The sequence below is a fragment of the Epinephelus fuscoguttatus genome, linkage group LG18, assembly GCF_011397635.1.
Source record: "Epinephelus fuscoguttatus linkage group LG18, E.fuscoguttatus.final_Chr_v1".
Lineage (NCBI taxonomy): Eukaryota > Metazoa > Chordata > Actinopteri > Perciformes > Serranidae > Epinephelus > Epinephelus fuscoguttatus.
Genome location: NC_064769.1, coordinates 36,086,456 through 36,109,391, shown reverse-complemented (window position 1 = coordinate 36,109,391; position 22,936 = coordinate 36,086,456). Strand labels below are relative to the sequence as shown.

General features: G+C 41.2%; 1 protein-coding gene across 2 annotated transcripts; it reads right to left on the bottom strand.

The window, feature by feature from the left end:
• Positions 1 to 753: 753 nt before the first annotated feature.
• Positions 754 to 22,834, bottom strand: ccni (cyclin I). Of its 2 annotated transcripts, none has more exons than XM_049560075.1 (10): positions 22,593 to 22,834; positions 20,678 to 20,834; positions 10,974 to 11,108; positions 8,132 to 8,206; positions 7,794 to 7,934; positions 5,350 to 5,478; positions 5,071 to 5,172; positions 3,712 to 3,910; positions 3,387 to 3,619; positions 754 to 2,462 (listed from the first exon to the last, which is right to left on the bottom strand). In XM_049560075.1, exons 2-10 carry the CDS (start codon positions 20,789 to 20,791, stop codon positions 2,238 to 2,240), a joined length of 1,353 nt encoding a protein of 450 aa, XP_049416032.1. In that variant the 5' UTR covers positions 20,792 to 20,834; positions 22,593 to 22,834; the 3' UTR covers positions 754 to 2,237. The 2 variants fall into 2 exon arrangements, with proteins under 2 accessions (XP_049416032.1, XP_049416033.1); XM_049560076.1 differs by having other exon boundaries at positions 3,745 to 3,910; positions 22,593 to 22,833.
• Positions 22,835 to 22,936: the final 102 nt, after the last annotated feature.

Below are 22,936 nucleotides of genomic sequence, written 5' to 3'. Positions count from 1 at the left end.
TTGGACGACATACTAGACTATGGACTTTTTTCATGATGTTGGGCGACATACTATACTATGACTTTTTTTTGATTTTGGACCACATACTATACTATGACTTTTTTTCATGATTTTGGACCACATACTATACTATGACTTTTTTTGTTGATTTTGGACGACATACTATACTATGACTTTTTTTGTTGATTTTGGACGACATACTATACTATGACTTTTTTGTTGATTTTGGACGACATACTATACTATGACTTTTTTTCATGATGTTGGACGACATACTATACTATGACTTTTTTTGTTGATTTTGGACGACATACTATACTATGACTTTTTTTGTTGATTTTGGACGACATGCTATACTATGACTTTTTTTTCATGATTTTGGACAACATACTATACTGTGACTTTTTTTTCATGATTTTGGACGACATACTATACTGTGACTTTTTTTTCATGATTTTGGACGACATGCTATACTATGACTTTTTTTTCATGATTTTGGACGACATGCTATACTATGACTTTTTTTTTCATGATTTTGGACGACATACTATACTATGACTTTTTGTCATGATTTTGGACGACATGCTATATAGTACTATTTTTTTTTTTCATGATTTGAGACAACATACTATACTCTGTCATTTGTTAGGTTTGGTTCATCTAATAACCAAAATTATGTTCTGTTAATTTATCTATACAACCAAAATGTAAAACACAAATTAATTGATTAAATGAAGACACAGAGCTCAATGGTTATCCTGGTATCTCTTCATTTATTGGTGCCTCAGTGCGTTCAGGGGCCTGGAACAGCCTCCAGCAGCTCCCACAGCAGGAACAACAGAGCTTTTTGCAGGAGTAAAAATATGTTAAACAGAACTTCAAGAGATAAAAACAGCATGTTGTCTTAGCAGATTTTTTTTAAACATCAGAGAGAGGATTGTCACATTTTTCTTCTTCTGAAGCCCAGACATCAACTCAAAAACCACATTTCTGTCTCTTAGCTTAATATTAAAAATGCTTTAAATAACTTAAGGTTGTTTTATTACATGTGAATATAGAAACTAGAACTTTGATTCCCTCCGGCTGTTGTTCTGTACGAGGGTCCTGTTCTATGTACGAGGACAACAAAGTTTGTAAAGCCTAGATGTTGGCGCTGTAATCACAGCAACAAGTTCTCATGACCAAGAATTTTTACGGCTTAAGAGGAGAACGTGTACATTCTAAGGAAATAATCAAGCAGCTTCAAAGAGACTCGTTTAGTTTGTGGGTGAATAAAACAACCGGTTCTTTCAGTCAAGCCGTCACAACAAGCTGAGAAGGGAGGGAAAAACAGAGGGATTCATAGGAGGGATATTTATATTAGCATCTTATTAACAATCAAATTGCACTCACAAAAAAAAACTTTTTTCTATCTGGGTGAGTAATACAGATAATCGTCTACACAGAAACAGTCATACATTTGATTTAGACTCTAAAGACAGTATAGAGATGACAACATGCAGACCTAGGAAGGAAAGGGAAGGAGATAGAATAAAACATAAATATATGAAATGAAAGAAGAGTTTAAGATGTGAAACAACAAATATAAATTGACAAACAGTTTCGAGATTCTTCCACAGCAGGACAGAGAGGAGAGACGAGGCGAGGGAGGGGAGGAGTCAATTCAAGGTTTTTTTGAAGGTAACTTTTCTATTTATAATTTTTTTTTAAACCTTTTGTAATATCTGTGTTCAACAAATATCATTAATAAGATAGTAGCAGCAGCACGTTTTTTATTTTTTGAATGTTTAATTTTTTTTGGGCTCTGTTGTCCTGTTGCAGGGGATGATGGGAGCTGACCTCAGGACAGCTGAACAGCTCGAGGTCACGCTGGGGTCGTTGGGACTGAAACCAAAACCACCTTAACTCCTGAAATCATCTGTATCGCTCCACTGTTTATATTGTGAGATCAGTGTTGTCCTTCTCTTAATGTACGTTACTTTAGAAGGAGTGACGCTGAGGACAATTTTCTCAGGCAACTGTGATGGGCAACATTTCCTGAGGAGCTGCCTTTAGATTGCTGTGTTGTGCAAATGGGAACACTGGATTAAATATTTCTCTTTCTGGTTGTTGCCTATTGCTGAGGGAGTTGCCCGTCACTGTTGCCTAAACAACTGCCTACAAGTCACGTTGATTTGGAAGTGTAAAGATGACGTCAGAGTTGAGGTGGTTCTGGTTTTCAGGTTTCTGTTTGGTCTCTAGGAGGCACTGACTGGCTGCAGAGGCGGGCAGGGAGAGGTGCTGCCTTCCTGTCGGGACAACAGGACACTGCAGACACCCAGACCTCCTCCCCCTCCATCTGTTGTTATTGCCCCCGTCGAAGGTGTTGCCCCCTCCTGGACAATGGCGGTAGATGCGGTGACGTCTTCATTGTAAAGGCGTTTGATGCCATCGTAGAAATCATCCACCTCCATCTCCTCCACCTGAACACAGACAGAGTTATACTGTTAGTGAGGTCTGAGGCTGCAGTTACTGTTTTCATTATCAGTCACCCTCCTGGTTACTTTCATGTCTGATCAGTTAGTTGTTTGGTCAATACAGTGACAGGAAACAGAAAAAAGTGTGTCAAGACTAAAGACTAAACATCTTTTAGTCGTTTAGTTTAGTCTTCTTGCTTAAAGGGATAGTTCGGATTATATGAGAGGGGTTGTATTGGGCACTCGTACAGGTTACTGTATAAAGCACTCGCACACAAAAATTTGTACATTTAACTGTATCAAGCTCTTATATAGAATCAGTTGTACAGGTTACTGTATGAAGCACTCGTACAGGTTACTGTATGAAGTACTTGTACAGGTTACTGTCTGAAACACTCGTACAGATGCACTCGTACAGTTTACTGAATGAAGCAGTCGTACAGGTTTACTGTCTGAAGCACTCGTACAGACGCACTTGTACAGGTTACTGTATGAAGTACTCGTACAGAAGCACTCGTACAGTTTACTGAATGAAGCACTTGTACAAGTTACTGTCTGAAGCACTCGTACAGTTTGCTGAATGAAGCACTCGTTCAGTTTACTGTATGAAGCACTCGTAGATTTTACTGTGTGAAGCACTCGTACAGAAGCACTCGTATGGTTTACTGTATGAGGCAACTGTACAAAAGCACTCGTACAGGTTGCTGTATGAAGCACTCGTACAGGTCACTGTGTGAAGCATTTGTACAGAAACACTCGTAGGGTTTATTATATGAAGCGTGAGCATATGACCATGCTTGTTTGGTGGGAGGGGCTTAGGACAGAGGGGAGAGCTGCAGAGTCCTGACTTGTTTCCCTGCTCCAGAAAATCGCCTTCCCCTGCTTTAAAACTGTCAAGTCTCTACATGGAGTTATTTTTTGCAGTGTTACCTTGCGCTTGGCGGACGCCTTGCAGCGCAGTGTGACCTTCTGCAGGTGGTTTAGTTGGCGGAGGTGTTTAGGTGGAGAGAGTAGAGCTGGGATGCTGCTGTCGGTGGCGGAGGAGCAGGAGGAGTTCCAGGGCAGCTGGCTCCCCTCCTCCTCCCCACCAGCAGGTGTCTGTGAAGGGGCGGCGGTGACGAGGGCGTGGTCCCTGGAAGACTCAGCGGTGGAGGTGACGATCCCTGGAATGAATAAAGTTGCAGAAATACTTAAATATGTTTTTTGTTCCACACATTCTTCTTCCCTGTCAAAACCTGGTGCCTACATTACCCACCATGCAACAGACACTGAATCGAGTGACACGTACCCAGTGTGCAGCTGGGGACGGTGGAGTCCTGGGCAGGAGGCTGCAGGGTGGTGTGGCTCTGCAGGGGTTGGTAGATGTAGACAGTGTTTGGAGGCAGGGAAGCTCTCGGTGTGGACAGACTACGAGCCACCAGCTCTCGACTCCGAATCAACTCAGAGCTGTCGAACTGGAGAGTGGGAGAGGAGGAGAGGAGGATGAAGGAGACGAACATGGAGGGAAGGAGAGGGAGACAGAAAATAAGAAAGACATAATTATATCCTCTAGAGCAGGAAGCAAAATCAGGAAGCAGCAGCCAAAGAAAGTTTGAATCAGACTTCTGGTCGAGGGGGGGAGTCATTAAAAAGAGGTGTCTGTTTGCTTTTACTCTCTGCTATGAAAACAGTCACATCAATTCCTCTGCTACAACTTCTCTAAATTCTTACACTCTCTTCTACTGCTGTAAAACGACATGTTGAGCGCCCTCTGCTGGCTTTACCTTGCCAGTTGTTTTCTTCAGATTGTCTTTCTCTTTCCCAGAGTCTTTCATATAAGTGGTTAAATAGACTTGCACTTGTATGCTGCTTTCTAGTCTTCCACTCAAAGCATTTTAACACATAGATCCTACGCTGTACCATACGCTGTAGCCTGATGTGCACCTCCCCAGAGATGTAATTACACGTCACAGTGACGCAGACCTCCTGTCTGTCTCTGTGAGCTGACACCATTTCCCTCAGTGGAAACAAAGCTTTGATTTACTTTAATTTCACAGATAAGAAACAATAAATTGTGAAGACAATAAAGCCTCCACAAAAATAGCATTTCAAGTCTTGTGTGTGATTTATCCTGGCTTCATATGAGCAGAGGAAATCTCTGCTAGCTGCTAGGCTAATTTATACAATGTAAAATGCCATAGGCTTGTGCTAACAACGTTAGCATGTTGTATTTGTTTGGAAAACGTGTTTAGTATAAGACAGCTGTTTTATCAGTGAACCTTGTGAGCTGTAATGGAGCTGAACTTTGTAAAGTTACCTTTGTTAAATGTTTAATGTGTGTTTAATGTGTGTTTTGAATGACAACAGCTTCCACAAAACCTCTGATTCGGTTGACAGAAACACTCTGGCCCAGTGTTTGGTTGGTGATGTCACTGTTCTTCTGTTTTTTTTTTTTAAGTGTCTACAGGTGACAGACGTAAATCCACTTTGAGGAACGAAATTAAACTTGTCAGGAGTTTCCTCTTTTTCACTTCTGACTGCTTCTCCATCAACACTTCTTGTTTCCACACTGAGCATTTACAGCTTCTGATGACCCCAAGTTGACCCTAATAATGACAGAGCGTCAGATTGGTACCTGTGCCTTCCTTAGCAGGTCGATGGTAAGAGCCAGCCAGTCAGGACAGCAGGTCTCCAGCTCCAGGGTGATGAGGGCCAAGGCCAGCATGGATCCTCTGAGCTACAGGAACACATGAGGGACAAACTTGTTCAGCAGTCAGGCAGGTGGCAAGTCCAGATGCACAAATACCTGAGCCTCAGAGGGCAACTTGCCTCCATGTTGTATTTACCAGTGTTACATAACTCCAGAGAAGCAGACATCTGTGGTGCAAAGTCAAGTGAGAGTATGTGTGTGAACCTGTATGAGCGTGTGGTCGGCCAGACAGTGGTAGAGTCGCCGTGTGAGCAGGGTGAGGTGCTGAGAGCGGTTCAGTCCCATCATGGAGTCCAAAAACCCAGAACGACACGACAACACCATCGCGTGAAACTGTGGGAGAGGAGGAGGAGAAAAATCGGCATTACAAGTCTTGCTGGCTGATGAGGAATGTTTGTAAATCAAGTACATGTAAGAGATGATGTACAGACCGCGGGTCAATATTGTGAAGTAAAACCTGACAGGTGTAACGCAGTCAACATCAACAGTGTACGATATATGAAATATTTTCTCAGTAAGTACCCCTTGACCGGTGCAAAACATTTATGGTAGAACAGAAGGCACCATCAGTGTCTGAAATGTTTCGAATCTATCTCTTAACTCATGGAAAACCTATTTTTGTGAACATGAAATAACATTAAGACGGCATTGTAGTTCCACTGAACTGCATCTTGTACTTAAAATTTAGTAATATACTTATCTTTTTTTAGGAATTATGTATGATGCACGACTGATGTATATATTCCTAAACGTTACGAACATCGTGCAGTACTCCAAAGTACCTCTAGGGGTTCGGATACTCCTTTATGAGAAGCTCCAGAATATCTGGGGCCGTATTCACAAAGCTTCCTAGCTCTAAGAGTTGCTCCTAGTGATGAAATTCTAAGAAAATTCTTAGAAGAGTTTCCCCTTAAAGTTAAGACTAGGTCCTTGTAAAGATAAAAGGAGGACTTTTGAGAGTTTAAGAGTTTCTTAATCAGAGGAGAAAATGGTGGAAACAAAGAGGTCAGAGAAATATTCTCCAAACACTGGATGACAGTGAGTTAATAAAACGCTACAGATAAGATCCTGCAGGGAGAATATGTGTGGTTGTTGTCATTAGGGATGCGTACTTTGACGCCAGGAAAAAAAAAATCACAACACTAAGATATCTGGAAAACTGTAGAAATGGATTAGTGCAGCAGTGATGACTTGAGTCTGTCTCAACCTTCCATCAGCAGAGTGATCACATGAACAATGACAACACTTTCACAGTCAGCAGTTCATCTCATCTCCACTGGGTGTCCTCACAACTTGAAGGCTCACAAAAGGGTGTGTCTGTGACAACCAATCACATCTGTTAAAACAAAGCATCATACGTAGCCTTGCGTCACCAGGCTCTTCACGTACGGGGAAGAGCCTGGTTTCCATTCACTCTGAATTTTGTCTGGATTCTGGTTCCGGTCTAGAGAGCAGATCCGGAATTCACCAAATTCACCAAAGTAAAACTTTAAATTCTGGCGCACCATCGATTTACAATAAAAGAAAAAAGTTAACTTAATGGCTTGGGCTTTTCTTGTAAATTATATTCTTTAAATTAAAAAGTTGCACTGCATGTTTATTAGCTTGGTGCTTTTATTTTGATGGAAAGGCGCATCCATCGAATTCCAGATCCTGTCTCCCTCGCCCTAGTTCTGGTTCCTTACCAAAACGTCCACTAAATGGCCCCTTGCTACATCATACGTAGCAACAAGATCAACCACAGCTCCTCACTAAGATAAAAGTTTCTGTCCCTTCCTTGCTCAGAGCTCTGAGAACTTTCCTAAATCACTCATAAGCTAGGATCTTTATTAAAAATTTTTAGGCAAAGTCAGGAGCTCTCTGAGAGTAGACAGGATCCAGTATTCAACAAAGCCGTGTGTCAATTAAAAAGTAATAAAAGGCTTTGTTCCATTATTTATGCAAATTTTAAAATCAACGCCGAGTGAAATCACGGGGCAGCTGTGGCTCAGAGAGTAGAGCAGGTCGTCTAGCAATCCACATGTCAAAACATCCTTGGACAAGATACAAGAGCAGGCGGTAGCCTAGGATACCAGCGTATCTGTGAGTGAGTGCATGAATGTCACATATAGCGTAAAAGCGCTTTGAGTGGTCTGAAGACTAGAAAGGCAATATTCACTTGATTTTGTTACTTGATTTGTTACTCATGTTAATGGCTCCAGGCCAGATGGCAAAAAGGGTTGCAGGAATGAAAAATAAAATCAGAATCTGTTAAAAGAGTAGCAGATTTCACTACTGAACCTGGTTTGGATTAGTTTATTGGAACAACATCTCATGGAGAGAAACTCCGCTAATAACTGAACTGAAAATGGTGAAACAATGTTGAGTGAAACTTATTAACGTAACATAAACTGCAGGAGGTGAAGAAAAACATTTATCAGCAGGATCATCTGTGGTAGGGCAGGCAGTACCATCTTTTTGCCACCATGTGTCACTACCTGACTGAAACACCAATAGGCCACTGAACTGGAATGATCAGATTGATTACCAATGAACAGTAATTCACTGAATAGGGGACATGTTCAGTGAGTATATGATAATTAAGGCTTCTATCTCTGAAGGCCGTCAGAATGTGTCAGACACAGTGTGTGGGTGTGTGACAGACGTACGATGTGCAGGAAGTCCAGTGCTGTGGCGGTGTGTAGATCCCAGTTCAGTTTGTCCAGGATGATCCTCTCCATCCTCAGGATCTCTGACGGAGAACAGCCACAGCTGCTGGAGGCAGCCAGCTCTTTCAGGGAGGGCACACGCTGAGACACAAACACAGACACACACGCACAGTTACCTCGACAGTCCCGACGTCATGAACTCCACATATCCGAACCTCAGTGCATTCTAACACTCACAAAGTTCCTTTAAGTCTGGAAAGTCTTATGATGCACCCCAGTATCTACTGCCTGATTATGTGTATGGGTCTATATGAGCATCGTGTTGTGTGTGTGTTCACCTCATCCTCCTCACAGGTCTTTGCAGCCAGGAAGAAGCAGGCGATGGCGATGCAGCGCAGGTACTTTGGACGGGCCTGAACACAAACAAACCCATCAATCAGTAAATCAATAAAATGTTTACAGCCAGTTTTACACCAGTGTGCTGGAGTCAGCCAAACATCAGCTGACAGGTCTGTTAAAAGACACTTTCATTTTGCATATTCACTGAGTGACATGACTTAACAGGACACTGCACTGAACTTAAATGTTATCAGCCATACCTGTGCTTTACCTATTCGTAAAAATGTCTGCTGTGAAAAAGGCCTGTTGACATCCCTTGTATTTAAGACCCATTTGAGATGATTCTCACTTTGAAACAAGTCAGAGGGGGAACATTAAAAGACTTTCCCAAATCAGAACCAACCTTTAAAAACACCACAGTCTCACACTAACACAAACAGACTAACCAAACACGGCAGTGGTAGACCAGCAGCTTCTGTGTTCTGTGTGTGAGGTAAAATTACTGTTTTGTTAAAGGAGTTTGACTTTGAACAGATGATAGTTAAGTTTTACTTTCAGTTCAGTTCCCTCTCAGAAAGCTCTGTCTCTTTGGGAGAAACTGAGCATAAGACTGGATAAATGAGACTTGGATATAGTTTTGCTGTTGTGAAACGTCGACACCTATGACTTCATTCATCAAGCATTTTGTCTGTTTTTGGATTCTTTGTTCACCTTGGAGGCTTGCAAGAAAAGCAAAGTTTTCCTCACAAATTCAATGTAATATTGGGGAAGTAATAAATATACAAATGGTCAACTGGCAGGTGAAGTATTCCTTTGATTCCTGCAGCTAGCATAAAGTCTGCCTGCCACATCTGTCATTTCAACAGTTAGATATGAGAAGCCCGCCTTTGTCTCTCTCAATCAAACTCATTGTTTCAAATACTAGCGTGACTTTTGAGAGGTGAATATGCTACTGCCGTCCTAGTAAACTTCATATGTGTGAGGGATGCGAGGATTAGCTAACAGTCAATTCCAGCTTAAGCCATTGTGAGGCCTGCAGCAGGATGCAGTGCATGCTGTAAAGTCCTGAAGGAAACAAGCCGAGGAGACCTGAACTCATACTGATGTGGACAAGTCACTACATCCAGACGCTGCTAAAACTGAGCTGAGGTTGCATCAAGTTAAATGCTACAAGTTAGTTAGTTAGAGAAGGAAAAGTGATTCACAAACTTCTGTACAACCAAAAACCTGCTGGCTCCAGAAAAGTATTTCAAAATCATGCAAGATGACTCAATTAAAGTCATAAAAGTGATTCTTTTTAATGCCTCCACCTTTGTTTGTAGCAAAGCAGTTTGTATTTGTATCAAAGCAGCACCGATCAATATCCACTTCAACACCGCTGGTTATCAACAGTGCCGACACAGCAACTATTTAAACATGAATCAGCATTTTGGTATTTGACTCAGGGTGGAAACCATGAGGCAGCAGTCTGCTCTCTGCTTCAACAGTAGCAGAGCAATATCTGTAGATCAGGCAGTTGACCTCACAAAAATAAAATGAGATATTAACACACACGCACACACACACGCAGAAGATTAAACAGTGTTTCTTATCGAGTCTGACTCCTGATAATGCTGGAACATTTTCTTCCTCAGTTAAAAACAGTAACTTCCTGTCTCTGGCTTAGTGTCCGACCTGACAGGACATTCAGAACTGACACTTCCTGTTCCTGTGTAAACGCAGTCTGTCAGCTGTAACAGAAGCCATGTCATCACAGCTGTGCAGCTTTGGGGATCAAAAACAAAGCTATGAAGAACATTGCACCGATCCACCTACAAACTAAGTTCCAGTCTGAGGGATTCTGTTTTCCTTTTGTTTCTCTTAAGATGTGAAGCTTTACGAGCCTTTAGCTGCCACCTGTTTTAGGCATCAATTCACAATATCACAACAAAACAGTGTTTCTACTAATCTGGTCGGCACCGATGCATCATGTGGGTGGGCGACATGGATGATATCCTCTATCACTGTTTATATAATTGCGAAAAATTAGTGGTGACAGTATTGGTAATAATACAAACTTTAACATGATTATATTCTGGAGTTAAAAATAAAGATGGGGTTCATATTTTTTATACTATAACAGAGTGTTTCCCACAGGTCTGAAATATACTTGTGGTGTTAGCTGATGGAGAGGTCCATGATTATCTGCAGGCATAGAAATGATCTACTGCATGTGACAAACAAAAATGTGACTTTTAACACACTATTTCAATTCATCAAATATTTCTACTATACCATTATGCTCTTTTAAAATCAAACGTAGGAATCGAAACTCCAGGAGAACAGCAGGCAGAGGAAGCAGTGATATCAAAAGAACTGGCAAGCATTGGATGCATATTTTATCATTTATCAGAAAACAGATCTTTTATATCATTGACAGTAGACTATCAGTGTGTTTTCTTGCCAGATATGTTTGCCTTGAAGCCAAAACTGTTGCTGCAGATTACCAGTGGATGGTTTGATGGGAAGTGTACCCGTGTATACCTAAATCACAACCAACAATGGAGGGTAGCCCAAAAGGTAGCATCATTTAAAAAAGAGGGAAACAGACTTCGACACAACACTTTCAGGGCGCTCCCAACTTGGTCAAGGTAGCAGAACAAACACACACAGCAGGAGCAGAGCCAATAAAGATTGTCTGATAGTTAATTGACCGTGGATTGTAGCCGTTATTATGCCCTCCAAAGTAAAATCTATGTTTAAAAAGCACTGTAAAATAACCAATAAAAGCTCCACCAGCTCCACTTGGTCGTTACTCACACCAACATCAGTACTAAAGTAGAACTGGTGGTATCTCTTTACCTTGATGGGAGTGAGGAAGCGGTCCAGGATGCTAACAGCTAACACCAGGGTCTCTGGGTACAGCTGCAGCCTGCCGTGGAGCTCCGTCAACCAGCGCACGGCCTCATCCCGCTGGGCCGGGGAGATGTCTGTATCCTACAACAAACAACGAACAACAAGGTTAACAACATCAGTGGATGGACATGTTTGCCACTGGTACATTTGTTTTTATCAGTGTTGTGATCCTGAGGACAATAAAATATGTCATTGTAATTATTCATCCTCCATTTGAGCCTTTGATGGATTTGTTATGACGGCTTTGATGTGGCGAGATCACACAGTAGTTATCGTTATGTTGAGGACACGGAATAAAGAGGCAGAGTCAAAACAAAATGTTTTGTGTTCTCAAGTTTGTCAAGACAGAAGTTTGCTTATTCAATAAACTGTTCAGTCCATGAAACATCAAAATTTAATTTTTGCTCAGAAAATGACAAGCGTCTCTCTGTAACAGAGTGATGCTATTCAGGGCAAAACCTGTCCTGGTTTCTGCTGAAGGGCCAAACAGGGTTAGGTAGGACTTACTGATCCAGCTGACTCACCTAGACTTTGGAAGGCCTTTGTGACTGACATACCTCCTCTTTAAGAGCAAACAGTACCTTAATGAACCAGCTCAACAACTAAACAAAACCTGACCCAAAGACATTTCAGGAATTCCATTTGTTAACCAACTGACAACTAAAATAATTAATCTGGAATTTCCTTTTCACGTGTTTCTATCTGATGGAAATATCAAACTGTATGACGAGGGTTTAACTTGTCAGGGCTCAACACTAACTTTTAAAGTGTTGCCAGGCTAGCAGTCAGGCTGAAACTGAAAATATGGTTGCTGTTTTTAGTCGCCCTATATTTCGAGTAATTAGGATACTATGCAGTTATATGTCGGCTAATGTAATGATGAAAATGTGATACAAAAGTATTATAAAAGTAATATTTAAATGTCACTAATGCATCAAATACTTTAAAAATTATTGATTTTGGGGTGCATGTTTTGTTGTCCCTATTTTGTGTATGTTACAAAATGGTTGCCAACAAAGGCCAAGATTTGGTTGCCAATTCTCCAAATAGTTACCAAGCCCTGCATGTTCAAGTTTTTGTTATGTATACTGAGCATTAGGGCTGAACAATTATTCAGAATTTTATTGAAATAGCAATATAGACACTGTAATATCCAAATTGCAGAAGGTGCAATGTTTATTAAAAGGCAAAATATGTGTCAAAGTACCTTTCTACATTTAGTATGGTGGCCTAAAAATCATATTCTACACACATTTTTTTCCCGCTGTGACAGATCTTTGGGGGAAAAAACCATGACAATTTCTATTATTTTAATTATTTAATTTTTTTTAATTTTAATTACATATTCTTCCCGCTAATATCCTGACTCATATGGCAATTACAGTGTCAGTAAAAATAATCGCAATCACATATTTTTCCCGAATAGTTCAGTCCTGCTCAACATGAGCTGAAACAGGGACCTCTGACATTGGTCTGAAGGGGTCGACATGTGTTATCTGACCTGGGTTTAACAGGTTGCAGACACAATCAGCTTTGTTGTGACACTTTGAAAACATGTTACTATAACAGATATACACTGCTGCAAAATAACTGCGGTTCAATTGCTGTGGTAAAATAACCTACAATGGATACTGCAGCAGTTTCTAGGTCATGAACTGTAGTCTCCTCAATTCTAGAGACACTTGAACAGACTGTACAGTGTTACCGTGTCAGCTGTTACATAAACCTTTGATAAGGAGAGCAAATAAAGAAACGTTATATGAGGCTATAGCACTCGTCTGCACCAGGCCTGGGCGATGCAACCACAATCAATATTATGATAATTACACGTTCGCCTTCATAATAATAATAATAAATCCATATGTAAACTAAAAGGTTGGAAAATATAATTTTAACTGCATTCAAGGCTCTCTGACTAAAAATTCTGTCATCAGTTAAAACCCAAGAAGCATCTGATCAAAACCTACCTACACTGACTACATGAGTTGACGTGGTGAAGGTCAGTTCACCCATATCACAAAAAAATGTTTTGCAGTTTGCCCTTGTTGGTATCTGGCCATGCAGATAGCAGGGCTTCATCTCTACACTGCCTGTTCAAAACAGGATCATTACAACGTTATGCCAACTCACCTTTCTGTATAAAAGGTACGATCACAGAAAAGGGGGACAGAGCTGTCTCACCTCTGATCTGAGAACAGAGGTAGTAACAGCGCTGAAACAACATCTGTATAAACAGGAAAGCTGGCAGAATGGGATCATGGGCACAGGTGTGACGTTTTGACGACATTTTATATGTGCAACCCACTGTGGGAGATTAAAAAAGTAGCTGGTGGCAGCAGTTAGCAGCTAACTCAAAGAACAGGAATAGCATCTGAAAATGTCTGAAAATTGAGGTCCAAGAGTTCTTTATGCTCCGGGCAGAGGACCAGATCAGCTGCCATATAACAGGGACGATAAGTGACTGTTGTTGACACATTAATGCCATTGTTGTTTAGAGAGCACTGTCGACGCATATGCTATATGTCTCACTAGAGGCTGATGCTGTTGTGTTGAACGTCAGGCCTTTTTTGATTCTGCAATGGTTTTGTGTGAAAATGCAAAGGCAGCATGAAGAAGGAACTGTGTAAAAAGGGCCATTTATTAATCTGCCTTTAGTCGTCTTGATTACCAGATTAATTATTTAGTCCCTAACACATCAGAAAACTAAAGAACGCTCGTCACAATTTCCTTACCAATAGTGCAAAAGCAAAAATATTCAATTTAATAATCAATAATCAAAATATTCCTCGCTTAATCTTCTGTCCATCAACTGATCAATTAATTTTTGCAGTTGTCACGAATAGTTCCGGTTCTACTTGCAGAGGTACTGGGGTTTCCGTACAGAAGACTTGTGCCATCACTCCAAGACAACTAAGGTGAGAGAGAATTTCATCTGACATGCTTCAGGCACTAAACAATTTGTCATTTGACAAACTCAGCAGCGGGATGTCTTTCCGTAAACAATGTCCCTGCTTCTAAATAATCCACACACACTACTGTTAACAGTTTTCATCACAGCAGCCTAGTATGAACAGGTCACCCATGGCATGAATACATGTTCATTTGTAGGTGAAAGCAGGGCTGTGTATTAGCAAGAATCTGGAGATATGATATGTATAATGATAAGGGGGTACTATTCAATAATCTGCGATATATTGTAAGCAAATTCATGAACTGCAGGGTTTTTCAAATCTAATTTTTGGAAAGACGCCATACCACAAAGAACACACCACCATATGCATAAAAGAAGTCACAAAACATTATATCAGGATGCTCAAGTGTAGCGATATTTTCTTGTATCCCTTGGTGCAAGTGGTTTAAGATAGAGGATAGTTGGTTTCACCCAACGCCGCTATTAACATCAACTTACCTGGTGCTTTTTTCATCAACCAATAAGAGATTCACAAAACCAAAGACCTCCGAACAATCACTGAATACGTCAGAATTCATAAAACTGCTGTTATGACGAATATTGACAGCTCATGATGGTGTCAATTTTCTGACCTAGCTGCAAGATCATGTTAAACTAAGACTGAAATTTTACATACACAAATTACATAATCCAAAAAGTTATCCTTGTAATTTAGTAGTAATTTTAAAAAGTCAAAGAAATGCTGCACTATTTGATATTTCCTGAAGAAGATGCCAACAGTTTAGACATCAACATTCAAATCAATCGTATTCGTGATTTGTCTCAGAGGTTAAATCACTGGCTCAGTGAGTGGAATGTGCAGCACTGGACAAGCAGCATGGGTCAAAGGTCAGAAGGCAACCGATCCTGTGAGCCGTCTAATCTGCAACTTGACACAGTTCAGCCTCTCAGCTCTTAGCTGTCCAAACTTAAAAACAGCTGGCCTACTTCCAGCCCGTTTCCACTGCCGGATGAAAAAGACAAAATCTGTCAAAGTGGCACGCGTCCATTTTCTACTGCTTTCCCAGGTCACAGCAGCAGCAGGCAGGGAAACTAATCCCGACATCCTTTTTCCTGAGCCGCTGCTTCAGGTCATACTGGGGGATCGTGAATCACTCATATGCCAGAGGGGACTTGTAGTTCTTTTACGGTGCTGTACAAGTACATTTCTCTTTTTTTGCCAGTCCCCATTCATTATCCCTGAACTCCACACAACGCTGAAGAGGTGTGTCTGAAGTTTGTCTTATAACACTCAGTTCCTTTCACATTTCAAGGAAGAGGTTATCCCTCCCTGGTGCCTTGTCACTGGCTGAAGGGCTTTATGACTCTCTCAGTGCCCCTAATCCAGAGATACTAACACTAAGAATGGAAAAATCCTGGATGAATGTCTGGCCAGATTCCCAATCTTTGCCTTTGTTTGACAAATGAAAAGGTGTTTTGTAGAATAATATGCTTACTTCTCAAAAGTAAGGTGTCATAGAGAGTATGGCATCAGTGCTGAAACTCAGCTGCTGGCACCGGCCTCCGTCACTGCAGGTACTGGCAGGTCATTTGGTTGCTGCCATGACAGGCATCAACAACCTTCTGGCCACAAATTGGGGCAGCTGGCTCCACAACGGAGGCTTTGAGCACGGCCAAATCGGATTCTACATTCTCTACCTCTTGCGGAGATCTTGTGGACAGGAGCCTCGGCCAGAATTTCCTCGACTACCATCACAACATGTTTGGGTTTACCAGGTTCGTCAGGCAGCCTCCCACACCGCGTAATCCAACTCGCAATCAGGTCATGGTCAATTGACAGCTCTTCCTCTCTCTTTCTCAACTGTACGACTGTTCTGTCATTGTTAGAGTGAATGAAATAAAATGCAAAGTAATCTGAGTCAAAATTCAGTATACTGGTCCAGTGTTTGTCTTAATATGAGACCGCTGTTAAATCTTTTACTCCGGCCCAACCCTAACAGTCTGTAACTAGTGAAGAAGTCCAGTAACAAATTCAAACAGTATGCAAAGGCATCTACAGGTACCATCTAAAGTCACATTCTTCCACAAATCAAAAACATTTCTTGGACTTGTGGTTCACTAACTAACGAGTGTAGACTGTGCAGACATACATGTACAGTCATAACTCATCGACAATATATCTGGACGCCATCTGAGCTTTCTAAATCTCAAACTGATCAGCTGCTGTTGGTATGTCTCCAAGGAGACCAACCTTAAATGCCTCCTTGACCTCTTATACTGATTTACATGCCTTTTATATCAGCCAGAGGCACTGATAAGCGTCATATCTGCCTCAGTGCCGTCATTTACTGCCTTTTACTGGCCTCTTCATTGTCAAAATAAAACCACAAACAGACAGGCTCAAGGTCTAAACAAAGAGGTGTTTGTTACTCTTCAAATAAAGTTTCATTTGTATATCTCAGTATCAGCAGGTCTTGGTTTTTAGTGAAGTTATTCCTAATTCGTTCCTTAAGAGCATGTTAGGATATGAGGACGTTATATTACTAGAGATTAGCCCTTAGTGCTAACTTTATTTACTTTAAGGTCATGCTGAGAAAACATTTTGTCTTTTGTCATTATTTTACATATCCAGACCTGGTTAATTGATTAACATTTGAAAAGAACAAAACATAGTGCTTGGATGGAGAACAGAGGTTCCCCTGCTGAGTTACCCCGGCTGCACTCTGGGATCCAACAACAGATCCACAACAGGAGGTCGATTGTGTTGCATTTAACGGATCACACTGGCAGTGACACGAATGTGCTGCTGTGACTCAGCAGCAGCAGATCTGGATTAACGATCAGAGATTACCCCTCTGCTAATTCCATTTAATTTGAATAGCTACACCTTTAGATCAGCTGTGAGTTTGGAAACATAGTCCAGGTAGCTGCAATGGTGTCTGAGGGAACAAAATATATAGCACATAGTGGAGTAGAGGAAGCTAATTAAGGCACAAACTACCATCATCAACAAAAACACGATTGTTAAGACGAGTGGGGAAAACATGTATTTGTTAGAAATGCATCCAACTACGTTTTCAATCAGTGTTTTCAACAGTAATATATCATTTTTAGAGTTTTTCCACAACAAAAATGACACAAACATTACAGTTAAAAAAGAAAACGGTGGAAAAATGTACAACAATTTTGATTCATCTTAAGATCATCTGAAAGGCAGACAAATTAACTAATGAACGTTTAAAGCAGGGGTGTCTAAACACCCACACAACACAAACACAACTGTTTCATCTTTAAGTGATAAAGTCTTCAACTGTCCACCACTCCTGAAAGCAGCGGCCCCCATTCTTGACTTAACGTTTCTTTCCTGTGGCCATGTCTGCTACAGAGCAGAAAATATCTGGTGTTATGCAAATGTTTGTTTGCTTGTTTAAGATCTATCTATGAAAACACATTAATTCCGCCGGCATAGTTCTTTCTGGTCCATGTCTACAAACTGACTGTTTTGACATCACAAAGTGAACGAAATAAAATGCAAAGTGATACATGTTAATATATTCTGTTAATTATAAAGTTTATTTTCAAAGACAAGCAGAGGGGCATTTAAAACCAGTCTGAAGCACCACAACTGGCCCCCAGGCCGGACTTTGGGCATGACTGGTGTAAAGGTTTTCTTCAGTAGATTTTAAGAACCTATTTAAGAGATCCTATTTCCCACATTGTTTTGTTTTGTTCAAGAGACTAAAGGATTCAAAAAGTTGGTCCAGTATTGAGTGAGAGTGCTGCAGCCAGCAGCCACAAAACAGAATGAGCAATTACATATTGTTACTTTACATCAACTTAAAGTGTTTGTTTTTGTCACTGACAGGCTCAGATTGCTATTTAAGTGTCTGACATCATTATGGAAAGGATCCCTACAGAGATAGACCCTTTTATTAAAGAGTAAGATCCTTTTGGTTTAACCAGAAACAGCCCTAAAATCACTTTCACCAAACTCACCAGACTCCGCTTAATAAACAGTAATTTTATCATCGTAAAATACACTTCATTCAGAGTCGACAGAAACAAATCAAATCCACAACACCTGTCTTGGTTCGTCTTTTGACAGCGATTTTGGGGCTTTTTCTGGTTAAACAAAAAAGGTCTTGCTCTTTAAAGGTCTATCTCTGCAGGGATAATCTTAATATCATAGTCTGAGCTTGTCAGTGGCAAAAACAAACACTTTTAGCGGATGTAAACTGCTGGTGCATTATTGCCCACAGGGATTACTTTGCAGCCTGTCATTACAGCTGCAGCGCTCTCAATGAATAATGGACCATTTGTTGTTTCCATTTGTCACTAAGACACAAAAACATGAGAAGATAGGCGCCAGGCTGAAAAATACTAAAGTTATCCTCCATCCATTTTCATCCACTAATCTGGGGCTGGGTCACGTATGCAGCAGACCAAACAAAGCACCCCAGACATCCCTCTCCCCAACGCGTTCACGCTCCTCCTGGGGGACCCCACAGCGTTCCCAGGCCAGATGAGATATGTAATCTCTCCAGTGTGTTCTGGGTCTGCCCTGGGGCCTCCTACCAGTGGGACGTGCCTGAAACACCTCCAGCAGGAGGCTCCCTCTTTTAAAGCATAGATAGTTAGATAGATGGCCATATAGCGTAACTACAATAACGCATGTAAACATGGACCACAAAACACTTATGTGATCCAATTTATGTGACAGTGTGTTACTGTGACTGCTACTGCAGTGCCTCCTGGGTGTATTTGGACACCAGGTTTAACATTCAGCTCACAACAGACTCTTTTTCTTATATATTCACCATGGAGGAACAGGGTGGAACAATGAAACCAGAGAACAACGCCTCCACCAGCAGGCAAAAAGAAATCTGTAAAATATGTAACTGCGGAAACAAAATGTCACAGCTACACCCTGAGGCCTGACCTGGGTCATGACCTGAATCCGATAAGACAGGACAGGAAGAAGTTCAACTAGAACTTGGTGACCAGCAAATGGGTTCCTTATAGGGTTTCAAGAATATTTATATTTAAATGTTACAATTACTAATTCAATATGTAGTTAATAACACGCTTGATAATTTGGAGTTGGGGAAAAATAATGAATAATACAAGACATATAATTTATTTAAACAGAACTGAACTGACATTAAGCTAGGCTGAACTCTGTTTATAAAAGAGAGCATGATAATGAAAAATATAAACAGTTACCTCACATAAACTGATATCTTAAAATAATACAGAAGGCAAAACTAATCTGAATTAGTGGATTGAGAAATGAACACTTGAAGTCATTTCACAGGTGTCTGACATCATTTGCGGGCGTGCCTGCGAGCTAAGCAAACCAGCTGAGGGTGTGACGGAACAAAACATCTGTGACATAATTTAAGGACATGTCTTCAGACGTGGAAACTGGGTGAGGCCTGCTGAGTCTGGTGACGGATGAGATAAAACAAAGTGTCTGCACCAGGAAGGCTTTGCTCAGTGATTTACTGTATTTGTGATTCATTGCTGTGTCATGACAACATGTTATCTACTGTCGTGTCTCAGATACACCAGAGCTAGGCACAGACCACACACTGCAAATTAAAGCTGCATCTTAACATGTCATTTCATGTCTAAAAAAAAAAAGTCTTCTTAGAACAAAAAAGAAAACCTGCCAGTTTGGTGAATTCTAATAAATACATTTTGTGTCAGAATGTTTTAACAATTAATTAATGCTTAAGATCACAAGAAAACAGCTGTATCTTTACCAGGTCATCTCTGATTTTCTATAAAAATTTTAAGTCTGCTGTTTTTGATGTGTCAGACTCTATTTGAGCTGCTGGAAACATCTGGCTGTGACTCCACATTGTGGACAGAAACATGCACCAAACGACTCAAAAAAGTCAGTTACGGAGTGTTAGCTTGAAAATAAATGTGTGAGACTGCCGCCTGAGTCAAACAGTGTAGATGTACATATTCAAAGGTAGAGTCACTGGCACGAGCTGTGGCTCTGTCATCATAATTTTGGCAATAGCCCCTTTTACACTGTCTGTTCAGGGCAGGAACATTGAGCTGTGATGCCACCTCGCTGTTCTGTATAAAAGGTACGATCAAAGAACAGGGGACTGAGGTGTCTCTCCTCTGAGCTGGGAAGGAGAGCAGCAAGTGCGCTGAAACAATGTCTGTATAAACAGGATGGCCTGCAAGATGGGAACATGGGTACGGGTGTGTCATTTTGACCCACCACAGGAAATTTAAAAAGTAGCTGGTAGCAGCTAGTGGCTAACTTGAGGAAGAAGAGCTGCTGAAAATGTCTGCGACTGGGAAAACAACGAGGTCCAGGAGCTCCTTACCCTCTGAGCAGAGGATGAGACCAGCTGCCATATAACAGGGACAGCAAATGATGTTATTGCCGCATTATGCCATTATTGTTGTTTATAAAGTGCTGCCGACACGTATGTTATATGTCAAACTTGAGGCTGGTGCTGTTGTGTTACATGTCACACCCATCATGCCTCTTTTGATTCCCCGATGCCAGCATGCTGTCTATAATCACACACTGTAGCAGCATGATGCCGCTGTCATTTGGTGCTGTGTAAAAATGCAAAGGCGGCATAAGGAAGGGACTTAGTAGAGGCTCTACAGCGCAATATCTGTGTAAGAAGAGCTCATGTTGAGATGTTTTTATCAGTGAATCTATGCATTAGTTAATGAACAGATGCACCCTGCGGTAAATCCTCACCTGTGAGGAGGGCTTCTTTGGCACGTAGACCTTCCACATCTTGGCTTCCCTAGAGGCGGCCTTTTCCAGAAGAAAAGACAGCCTCTGGCGTCCCCAGGGTTCGAAGAACTTCATTCTTTCCCCTGGTTGAGCCTACCTCCCCACTGGATACAGCTACCTGCACGGTGACACAGCACATCAGAACGTCACTCCAATGTCACCTAGATTCAATTTACAGTTCAAACAATGCCTGATGAAACACGAGTGGTTAAGAACAGATTACGATGTGAATGACGGCGTAGTGTAAGATGATTTCTAAAACAATATTTACTGAAGGTGAGATGAGGTGATGATCAACCGCAATTTGGTTCCCAGCTTTTTTTGGCTTGTGACCCATCCATTTGCATCCCATCATCATAGTTGCATATGGTAGTGTAAATTGTGCCCAGCCAGCCTCAGCGCAACAATCCCTCTCACACTTGAGTTTTTAAAACTTTTTAAAGGCATGAGTAGATTAAATGACTCAGTAATTCACAAGGAAGGAGCAGACAGAGCAAAGTAGGAGTGGGTTATATGACTAATGTACTGTGTGACGACATAAATTTGTCAACTGAGGTGTCATCGATTTTGTTTACACTGTACTATGTGCTGTATCTATGCCTTTAATATCTCTAGGTGTATTGGGTCATTGTGTTGCAAACCCATAAGCAGGGCTGCTTTACAGAAATATTGGATTTTGGTGTAATTTTAGCACCAATGTGATGACGTTCTCTGATGTTTAATTTGGACTAAATGAAACCAGACATTCCTGACTCGCTGTTTAAAACATTAATAATTCTCACTATCAATCAATCAGTTTATTTGTTCTGACGTTGGTGATGATTAAAAAGACTACTAAAAGAAGACCTGAGGGTTCTGGGGGACTGAGACCATTAAGAGCTTTACCAATAAAAGGATCTTAAAATCAATTCTGAAGCACACAGGAAGCCAATGCAGAGACTTTGAAATTGCAGCTGGGTTTTGTAATAACTGCAACTGAGCAATGTTTTTCTTAGGAAGACCAGAAAGTAGAGCATTACAGTAATTAATGTTCCAGGTAATAAAAGCATGCATCAGTGTCTCTGTGGTGGCTTGGCAGACACTAGATAGTCCCAGAAACTGGGTTCATATATACAGTGATATTGGGATTTATGAAACCTATCAATATCCCTAATCCCTAAAGAAACATAAACAGAATTCAGTGTTGGGCAAATCATTTTTATACTGCTATCACATGCTGTTAATGATGTAACAAGCATGCAAAGCTAACCGAGGACACACTCAGAGGAAAACTTAAGGTCATGTTTTTTTAACCAGGGTTCGGTGAGGACACTGAGGGCTCTACCTGTGCAGGTAACAGTCCACAATATGTTCCAGCAAACCCCAAAGAGACCACATCACACAGCTATGGTAGCATCGTTAACGTACAATCAACTGTGTATGCATATAGATAACGTTACATAACAGACCGCTAGCTTTGCCCCAGGCTAAACAGCGACAAAGTGAAACCAGGATGCTTCTTATTTTGTCGGGAACTACCCTGATAAACCCGGGAATGCCCCACTTTATTTGGAAACCACCGGGCCCTCTGAGCAGGTGCATTCCCGAGCGCTTACTTCCATTATTGCCCTGAATACGACTACTCCCTGGAACGGAGCTAGCTTAGCTGCCTAGCGTCCCTGTGGCGTCGCTAGCAACTAGCTAGCTAACCCGCCGGGTAACACAAATTCATACGTGTTTAACATGTAACTGCTAAAAAATGTTGCTCAGTAACATTAGATTGTGTCATGTAAAATGAGTTAGGGTGCGTTTGTGACAAAGTCTGCTCGAAAAATACAATAGGGACATTTAAATGGCTGACTCATGTCCAGCAAGTAGACGGAGCCCCGAGCCTTACCTCCCCTGCGAAGCGGAGAAAACCACAGTTGGATTTCATCCGGTCCCACTCGGTCCAAGGATAAATTTAGGGGTGAAATCGGGGACCCGTTCTTCGGTTTAGTCGTCCATCCTGGCGTCCATGGTGCTACGTGTTGGGGAAAAGGGGTCGTTGTAAAAAATATATAAAAATAAAAGAACGGAATATAGACAGATGAGTCTACTTCCGAGGAGGGGACTCGGGGGAAGAGAGAGAGACTCAGGCTCCGCCCACCTCCAGGCTGAACGAGAGGCCAAAACAATGGTACCCTCTGTGGAATATTCCCATTATATTAATATGAATATATTCATATAGGCGACTTTAAA